At 36.9% G+C, this 10438-nt stretch overlaps 1 protein-coding gene across 5 annotated transcripts in view; it reads right to left on the bottom strand.

Moving 5' to 3' along the window:
* Window positions 1–10438, bottom strand: part of LOC106868682 (1-acyl-sn-glycerol-3-phosphate acyltransferase delta) — a 120616-nt gene that overhangs the window by 53438 nt on the left and 56740 nt on the right. For all 5 annotated transcript variants that reach the window (XM_052977738.1, XM_052977741.1, XM_052977747.1 and 2 more), the window contains 3 exons: window positions 8341–8446; window positions 7323–7401; window positions 5442–5643 (listed from right to left, as the gene is read on the bottom strand). In XM_052977738.1, the coding sequence (XP_052833698.1) occupies window positions 5442–5643; window positions 7323–7401; window positions 8341–8446 (387 nt within the window). The remainder of the gene's footprint in view (window positions 1–5441; window positions 5644–7322; window positions 7402–8340; window positions 8447–10438) is intronic.

Here is a 10438-nt window from a genome sequence, read left to right as displayed (position 1 = left end):
AATATGCGCATAAAGATCAATAGTATGGGATACATGTCTCATGATTAGAATTTTTTTAGGGTGTGTAAAGAGGGAAAGAACCCTCATGTGCAATTTTGATGAAATTCGAATCATATGTATTCCAGTTCCTTACAGAAAATATAACAGAAAAGTCTCATTTTTCAATTGCATGTAACACGGGCAACGCCGGGTATCTCTGCTAGTAAAGGATATTGGCAGGTGCCTGAGCAAATCCTCAGGAACAAGAGAGGGAAAGGAGAGGTGGAAAGTTATAAGAATGTGAAGGAAGAGTAAGAGATGCTTAGATCTGGGGTAGAGATGAATGAAATAAGTGATGAACAGGGGTGGAGGTGCTGCTTCATTATAGAAAAACCACGTAGTGTGTTAAGTCTAGCATGCAAATCAAAGGCACCAGACAAGTGATGATGTTAAATCAGGTGGTGTGTCAGCTCTACCATGTAAATTAAAGGTGTCTCGTCTGATGACATATTGGTCCACTGCTACAAATGTATCAATATTAGTTCAATGACATATCCCTCTCCTTCACCTTATTATGTAAATGCAAGAAATAATGATTAACATTTTTGGTATCAATCCACCTGATATTACATCTGGTTCCAGGATTTGAAACAAAAAGAAAAAGAGTCAATAAATTTGGTTTCTTAGTAATTAAAAATTTCCTAGAAAATTGTTTTAGTTATTCTAAACTTATAAAGATTGTTTCAGAAATTGTTTCTCTCAAGCTAAGTTCTTCACTCATAGATAAAAAGGGTTAAATATGTTAACAGTGTTAAAGAGTTTTAATTTTTGCAGAATAACATAAAATGAATTCACCAGAGTGTAACTGAAGGCTTGGAGTTGTACTTGTCAAGCAAGTAAGTTGATATGAGACTGTGTTGCAACTGAAGTAATTACACTGATACAGCCATACTAGCAATTTAATAACATACAAAGCTGTTGAATTCTCTTTAATTTACATAATGAGCTGTCAAATTTTTCATCATATGACTGTGACAAAAATGTTGCATTGAAACTGTGTCAGTGGCCAGATTAGCAATTGTGGAACAAAAATTTCAACACTTCACAAAATAAATTTAAAGTGAAAAACATGGGATGAGGTAGTGAAGGCTGATCTCAAGATGCTCTTATATCTTGCTTATTATCCTCTACTTACTGATTTATCATCCCTATCCCCTCCCACCCAATACTGATACTTCTCATCAAGCAGCACCTCCACCCCTGTTTATCACTTATTTCAGTCATCTCTACCCCAGATCTAAGCGTCTCATACTCTTCCTTCATACTCATAACTCCCACCTCTCCTTTCCCTCCCTTGCTCCCTGAGGATTTGCTCTGGCACCAGTCCATATCTTCTATTACTCCCTGAGGGCTTGCTCTGGTACCCCATCACTATCATCTTATCTTCCTCTGAGCTACTCTTACCCTTATGCAATGCAGAGTAGCCATATATCTTGAATATAACAAGACACATGTGCTTGTCCCTTTATTATACTTTAAGCTATCAACACTCGACATAAAAACATCTCTTCTCACTCTCAAATCTTCCCACCACCTAGCCAAAAGAGCTTTTTCCTTGTTTTTCCTGTCTTGTAAGTTGTTTGGCAACCTCACTTGTGCCAGTAGCACAAAAAAAGCACCCAGTACCCATTGTAAAGTGTTTGGTGTTAGGAAGGGCATCTATCATAGAAACTCTGTCAAAGCTGACATTGAAGCACAATACAGCCCTGTGGCTTGCCAATCCTGTCAAACAGCCCAACCCATGCCAGAACAGAAAACATGTAAATTGATGATGATGATGAAGATGAGGATGAATCTAACAGTTTTGTATGTAATTAGATGGCTAAACGGATACTACCACAATGGAACTGAAGTTGTTCATCTTGAAACACTTAGTTCAGTATCACTTGTACTTTCATTCTCTCTCTCATTGGTTTAAGAAGTATTTTACTGTGATGTAATCAGAGCCCAAAGGCAGATACACTACAATGGTTGCCCCTGGTTACTATCTTTGGCTAGGCATGAAGTTTAACATATGATCTTATTGTATTCAGTGCTCAAGTGCATCACAACACATCAGAAAATGATAAAAGAAGTAACAGAAAACAGCAATAAGTAAGGAGAGCTAAAGGTACATGACATAGAACACAGGATAGAACAGAAGACATCCTAAGAAACACAGAGAGGAAAAGGTGCATTGGCACATCAGGAGCATTGCCAGCAAATTTACAGAAGTATGGATTTTTTTAAAGGAGGTAGTATCCCCTCAGCTAACAATTGATGTGGATGGTTTATTTCAAGCTTCTGGGAGTGTCAAAAATGTTTCTAAAATCATGGGTACCGTGCTGTTTTTAAAAAAAAATTTCATAAGCATATCTGATAGGTATAAAGATATTGAATTCAAAAAGGTGGCCAAAATTGTTGGAAAAATGGCAGATAATTTTGTGGACTTCTATATTTTTATTCTCTTCCTATAGACATTCATCAATTGCCACTATCTCTATCTGCAGCAGGCATCACACTAACATGAGATACTTGCTGCCATAGAATTCAATCTTTGGCAAGTGTTCAGAGAGATTATGTTAAGACCTATCTTTCCATTTTTAAGGTTGCCAACCTCTGTTTCTCTTTCTTTTAATCATGTTTTCCAAACAGATCTCACTGACACCACAAATCATTCAGTGTGGCTAAACAGTTTGAGTACTTTGTGTTTGATGACAGAGGAGTGATTTGTGGTAATTTGGTTATTTGCCTTAGATCTCCAATTCTGACATGGTCTGAGAGTTTAGTGTTCATAAGAAGTCACATTACATGATTCTGAAAGACCTTCAGTTTCTATAGTGCAACAGAAGTCAAGATGACACATTCAAGCCCATATAAAACTACAGGAAGAACATAGGTATTGTAGATACTTGGTTTTATGTGGTATGGGATCCGTTTTGAAGTAAGTGCAATTTTGTTCTTATCAAAGGCTGCTCAATCAAATTTGATTCTATGGTTCACAGCTATCATTCCATTGTTTGTGTCTGAGGTAGGTGAATTCAGAAACTTTCTTTACTGATTTGGCATATATTGTATGGTAGAGGTCCAGATTAGATTTGTCTCTTGTCATGCATTCTATTTGTAGATAGAAAGTCTGACCTCTGAAGCATGCTTAGTAAGAGAGTCAACAAAAGATTGTAAGCCCTAACAAGATTTGTATATAGCAGAAATATCAACAGCATAGCTGAAATTGGAGAGGAGATGTCTGCCATTGAGAATCCAGATGGACGTTCATCTTCAGTTTTAGAAAGTATTACAACAATTACTAATATCCTGTAGACATTAGTGATATGTAAAGAAATAGTAAACAACTAAGAATTGAAAATGGGTCACAAAGTTTGTTCACCAAAAACCGACTTGTACTTTACATTACTAACAGTATTTGTTTATTCCCAAATGGCCCATACAAGAATTTGACCTCAGCCCTGCTAACGAGAGAAATGCTTTGAGAGAGGATGGGCTCTTCAGTATCTATTATTTTGCTAGAAATAACAACCAAATCTCACTCTATTACCTCAAAAAACAGAAGGAAATGTATATTCAGAATAAAGTATTCTTAGCTACATTATCCTTTATGCTTTAAACATGGTCACACTTAAACATCTTTCATCATGGGACTGCTCAGAGATGATTTGGTACCAAATAAAAACCACCAAAATTTGTTGTAAATAATAAACTGAACCTAACTTAATTTAAAATTAAGTAGACTAGGTCAGAAAGGGTAGCAATGATATAAAATTTAAGTATACAACTGAAATTGTGATTTTTTTATGGGTTTTTCTTTTTTTTTTTGGAATCCAAGTTTTCTCAAAGGTTTATAACTCAAAACTAATTCTATATCAGAAATAAATATATATTCTATGGTATATTTAATCCATGATGATGCAGCATCTTTGGCAAACGTCCTCTACTGTTGCTTTGAGCTGACCAGTCCTTATCAGTGAAATTTGTAGGCAGAAGATGCATGGAAGCCAACCATGTGTGTTTGTGTGTGCATACTCATGTGTGTACATGAAAGTTGTTGTTTTTGCTTATTGCATAAGACTGTCTGAACAAAAACAAAAAGAAGTAGTGTTGTGTTTTCATTCTCCATAAACATTATATCCAATAACTTTATGATCCCACGAAATTAAAGCTCTCTTGTAAAACAGCAGGGAAGGATTGGTAACAAGAAGAGTGGCTGGCTATAAAAAATACTGCCTCAAATAAGTACCCATCTAGAATGCATTTGGCCATAAAAATATGGCCTCAAATAAGTACACATTCAACCTATACTTGTATTGAAAAAGAGATGTAAAACAAACAAGTATACTCCATAATATACAATAGAATTAGTTTCATAATGTATCTAGTTTGATACTCTTTATTTTCAACCACCCTCAAAACTGTAAAATAATATTTAGTTATTAAACTTTATATTTTTACTTTGATGAGGGGCATTGCTCATAACTTTTTTCAGTTCTTCATAAATTAGAAAATAAGGCGGCGAGCTGGCAGAAACGTTAGCACACCGGGCGAAATGCTTAGTGGTATTTCGTCTGTCGTTACGTTCTGAGTTCAAATTCCGCCGAGGTCGACTTTGCTTTTCATCCTTTCAGGGTCGATAAATTAAGTACCAGTTACACACTGGGGTCGATATAATCGACTTAATCCCTTTGTCTGTCCTTGTTTGCCCCCTCTATGTTTAGCCCCTTGTGGGCAGTAAAGAAATAAAAAAATAAGGTGAACCTCCATCAATGATTAGTTTAAAACTGTTGTAGTTCAAAGGTTAAATGGAACATAAAGAGAGTAAGAAAGATCCAGAAGGACAAGAAAGAAGGCAGTAGAGGGACATGAGGAGAGAAAAGAGCAGCAAGTGGAAATTATTAGAGTCATCAAGTTGAGAGAAGCAGAGGAAGATGTAGTAGAAGAGACAGAGAGGAGACAAAGCTTGATAGCTTGAGGAGTTTGGGGTTTTTTGGCTTTCTTGATACAAAGGACAATATGTTTGCATGTGTACACATGCATGTGCTAGTGTGGGTGTATATCAGCAAGTATATGTGACTCTATATACTCCCTTATTGTAATCAATACTCTAAAATGATGTTCATGTTTCAAAATAGGCATACACACACACACACACACACACACACACACACAAGCACGTAATAGTGTTTCTTTTGAAATCTTGGTACAAGGCCAACAAGTTTTAGCTGGGAGGTAAGTCAACTTCATCAACCTTAGAGTTCAACTGGTACTTATTTTATTGGAATTTGGCAGAATTTGATCTCAAAATGTAATGAGCTGAAAGAAATACTACTGCTAAGCATTTTGTCTGAGGCTCTAGTGGATATGCTAGCTCATGCCTTCTATTGCCATAATAATGACAGTGAAATACTCACCTACAGTCAAAGTGACAACAAATAAAGCTTGGTAAAGAGTGATTCCATTTTGGATAAGATTCCATATATACACAAATAGTGGCAGACAGAGAACTGATGCCCAACAAAGCCAGACAATCAAATCCCAATAACGTCGGGGTATTGTACGTTTCTGGACTCCACTGAAACGACCTAGCATAGTGAACTGATCAAATAGTTTATCCTGGAAATAGACAAAAACATATTTTAATAGTGTGTACTCAATAAGGTTGTTAGAATATCACCCACTCTAGCATACAGAGGCCCTACTTCTACCACAGCCACTTGCGTTGTGTACAGACATCACTCCTCCTCTGCCGCCGCTGCCACCGCCACCACCACCACCAGCACCACTTCTGTGGTGTACAAACATCCCACCACCAAATTTTGTTGTGTACAGACATCACTACTACCACTTGCTGTATGCATACTTCCTACTACTGCTTCTGTTGTGTACAGACACTGCATTACTACCATCACCACCACCATCACTACAATCACCACACTATTTCTACTGTGTACACACTACAACTGTCACATTTGCAGCATGCAGATACCTCACCACTACCATCACCATTTCTGCTATACCCACATCCTACACCACCATGACTACTTCTGCTGTATACAGATGCACATGATAAATATGTTGTACATAACTTTCACACATTAGTGGAAATCATGTATGTTTAATAAATATATTTTTAGTTTTTCTGTGAAAAATAGACCCCTATGGATAAACTACAGGGTTTTCAGTAACTTGAAGTGAGGCTCAGTCACTTACTTCACCTTACAGTCTGATGAGGCTAACAGGAAAAGGACTTCTTACAGAAAACATTAAAAGAATTATAGAATAATGCTATGCTTAGCCAACTTTACATAATGACAAGCATAATAGAATATATGTAACATTGTTACATATAGTCTATTATACTCATTATAATTCTGCATACATTCCCTATAAAAGTTCTATTCTTGACTTTAGCAGCTTGTAAACAGTTAGGGTGGAGGCGCAATGGCCCAGTGGTTAGGGCAGCGGACTCGCGGTCATAGGATCGCAGTTTTGATTCCCAGACCGGGCATTGTGAGTGTTTATTGAGTGAAACCACCTAAAGCTCCACGAGGCTCTGGCAGGGGATGGTGGCGAACCCTGCTGTACTCTTTCACCACAACTTTCTCTCACTCTTACTTCCTGTTTCTGTTGTACCTGTAATTCAAAGGGTCAGCCTTGTCACACTGTGTCACGCTGAATATTCTGGAGAACTACGTTAAGGGTACACGTGTCTGTGGAGTGCTCAGCCATTTGTACCTTAATTTCATGAGCAGGCTGTTCCGTTGATCGGATCAACTGGAACCCTCGACGTCATAAGCGATGGAGTGCCAACAACAAACAGTTAGGAAAGATTGATCTTTTAATACAAAACTACCTGACATTTCTCCCAGTTCTTTGATACAAACTTCCAGTTTTAAAGTGATCTAAATTAAAATTAAAATCTTCCATCAAAAGTTCATGTTAATTCATGTTTTAAATATCAACTTAATAATGATAGATATATTATCAAATTCTTCATTATTTTCAAATTTAACAGAACTAAAAAGCTGTGTGTTTCAACAGAAATATGGTAAGAAAGAGGTTAATGAAAAGACAAAACCTGTCAGTTTGAACCTCATATGACGCTGACAAAAAGCCTGTGGTTTAATTATGGAATCTATTTTCACAGTGAGACTTGATAATGTCTTTTAAGCACATTATACAGGACTTGCTTTTACATAATTATCCATAAGCATGTTGTATTGATACAATATTTATTGATACCCAGTCATCAAACAATAGTTTTTGGCTATCAAAATAAAAGAAACTCTTACCTTTTCTTGATAGAGTTTATGGAGCCAGTTGGCACATTCTTTGCTATCGTTGTAAGGAACTGTATCAATAGGGATTCTCCTGAAGACAAAAGAGACATTTTGATGGTTGAGAAAGTTTAATATAAAATCATTATTAAAATCTTTTGTATCTCTATTCAGAAAACCCACATGTTCAAATATCTCAATCCACTCTTTGTTATAAATTCATCAATTTCACTAATACATCATTTATGGCAGCCTATAATGAATCCCATTTATTTTGCTGGAATAATAATAATAATCTTTTCTACTATAGGCACAAGGCCTGAAATTTTGGGAGAGGGGACTAGTTGATTACATCAACCTCAGTGTTTCACTGGTACTTATTTTACCGATCCCAAAAGGATGGAAGGCAAAGTTGACCTTGGCGGAATTTGAACACAGAATGTAGCGACAGGCAAAATACCGCTAAGTATTTCATCCAGCATGATAATGATTCTGCCAGCTCACCGCCCTCATTTTTTAAAATAATGATGATAATAATGATCCTTTCTACTAAAGGCACAAGGCCTGAAATTTTGGGGGAGGGGGTAAATTGATTACATCAACCCCAGTACTCAACAGGTACTTATTTTATCAACTCCAAATGGATGAAAGGCAAAGTCAACTTAGGCAGAATTTGAAATCAGAACATAAAGACGGATGGAATGCAGCTAAGCATCTTGCCCTGTGTGTTAACAATTCTCCCAGCTCGTTGCCTTAAATAATGATAATAATGACTGTTTCTAATTTAGGTACAAGGCCAGCAATTATGAGAGAAGGTGGTTAGTTGATTAATCAACTTCAGTACTTCACAGTTACTTCATTTTATCAACCCTAAAATGATGAAAGGCAAAGTTAACCCCAATACAATTTGAACTCAGAATGTAAAGAGTCAAAAGAAATGCAGCAGGACAAATTTTCCAATGATGATGACAATGATGACAACGATGATTGATTGATTGATCGATTTATTGAAGAGAACACAGTGCATACATACCTTACATACATTTCAGCTCGACACATGCGTCCATGTAAAATATTTCTCAGAGTTGGTTCAGCACCATCCTTACGAAATGCGACTGTACAGTCATATATAGCCGGGACTAAGAATAGGAAAAGGAAAATTTTATCTCTTGACAATAAGTTGATTTCTAATATTAGTACAAAGCCACAAATTGTAAAAAGAGAGAGCAAAACATATTTGATTGTATTGAAATCCAGTGTATGACTGTTACTTATTTTATTGACCTGAAGGTGATGATTACAAGGTAAATTGGATATTGGCATGCCAGGACTTGAAACCAGAACATAATGAAAGATTAACAAATGTCACAAGCATTCAGTCCAATACTTTACCGTTACTGACAAACCACCATTTGCTTGTACAATTGGCTAAAGTTATTGTTGTGCTGAACTACAAACAAGAAGAATTGATGAATCATAATTCCATTACCTGACATTTAATTCAACTCTTAATGACATACAAAATTACTAATGCAAATATTTTTCTTAATTAATGCTTTGACCCTTTTGTTACCATATTTCTGATGAAATACACTGCCTTTGTTTCAAATAATTTTGAAACAAAGAATTTAGTAAAATAACTGTATTGTTAACTTAATTGTTTGGATAATAAATTAACATGAAAGGTTTTAATTTAAATTACTTTAAAAAAAAAATGTGTATCATCAGACTAGGGGCAGTCTCAGGTAGTTTAGTATCAAAAGGGTTAAGATGTCGTGCTAAAAAATTGGATCTCTATATAGCATATGACATTAGACATGGCCTGCTTGCTTAGCCCTCTCCTGGGTCTGGCCTTGTCATGGTGAGAAGGTTTGCATGTTCTGCAGATCTGTTTGGAGCTTTACTCCAGGTAGGTCCACCCTAGGCAGGCCAGTCTCACAGTGAAGTTCCAGGCTAACAGTAACCCACAGCGCATCGGCTCATCACCAAGATGGTAGCCCCATCATCCGACTATTCTGTGGAGGGCTAACAACCCGCCCAGAAGAACCGTCAACCTGTTTCAACACCAACCAGAAGAAACCAGATGGTCCAACATCAGAATGAACCCCTGCATACCTCCGACCAACAAAACTCAAAGACTTGACATCATCTTAGAGGATGCAAAGGGGCTGGCACAGGACCACTATTGAGGGGGGACACTGGTGGACCTGGTTGGCTCTATGCACCATGATGCTTCTGGGACCACTATGACCCCAGCCCCATTGAGCAAGGGCATAGGTGAGTGAGTGCTTGCCTAGCCAGTGGGATCATTTGAAAGCTAAAACAATGCAAAGCATATTGTGATCAGCAATGTATAATAACATCTGATAGTCTGGTCAATCATATGATCACATGATATGACATCAGACATTATCATCATCATCATCATCATCATCATCCAGTGTTTTAAATCCAGGTTTTGTCTCTGTCAACAGGGGGTGGCCGGATCTTCCTCAATACCATAGCAACTGCTCTCACACCATCTTGCCATCTCTATTGCTATTATGAGGTTTTCTTGGAGCTGGATTTTCTACAGAGAGCATGCCCTTGCTTACGCCCAACCTCAGTTTCTAGACATGAATGGTCCCAAGACCAAGGCCTCTACCACGATCTTTAAGAAATGTGGTGGAAGGCAGGGACGCTACTCCCTGAGACCTCTTTTAGAGCCCCCTACCAAGACATTAGACATTATAAAGAACTAAATTTAGATGTAAAAGAAAAAGGAGCTGACAAGATTAAATCATGTACCTTTCACTTGCACGGTAACTGCATAATTAGTTACACTAGAGTGTTGTTATTCCATCTTCTTTAACAAACACACTATATAATGTTCTATTATTTAAATTGACTGATGAATTATCTTCACTCGTTAATTCATCAGTCACTTAGCATTAACAGATAAAGTCATTCAACTAATACCTATTTCTTTTAATTCTACCTGTTTTATCTTTTGCACTGCATCCAAAAGGTGGTGATGATTTTAATTCTTGCAAATCTCCAGCAACAGAATATGTCTATGGTTATCTATGGCTACTAATGTGTGTGTCTGTCACACATCATTCAGATTAATGAAGTTATTAAAAAAAAAAAAA

Source organism: Octopus bimaculoides, chromosome 2, assembly GCF_001194135.2.
Source record: "Octopus bimaculoides isolate UCB-OBI-ISO-001 chromosome 2, ASM119413v2, whole genome shotgun sequence".
Lineage (NCBI taxonomy): Eukaryota > Metazoa > Mollusca > Cephalopoda > Octopoda > Octopodidae > Octopus > Octopus bimaculoides.
The sequence above is the reverse complement of the archived record's forward strand: the minus strand, read 5'-3'. Positions and strand labels throughout refer to the sequence as shown.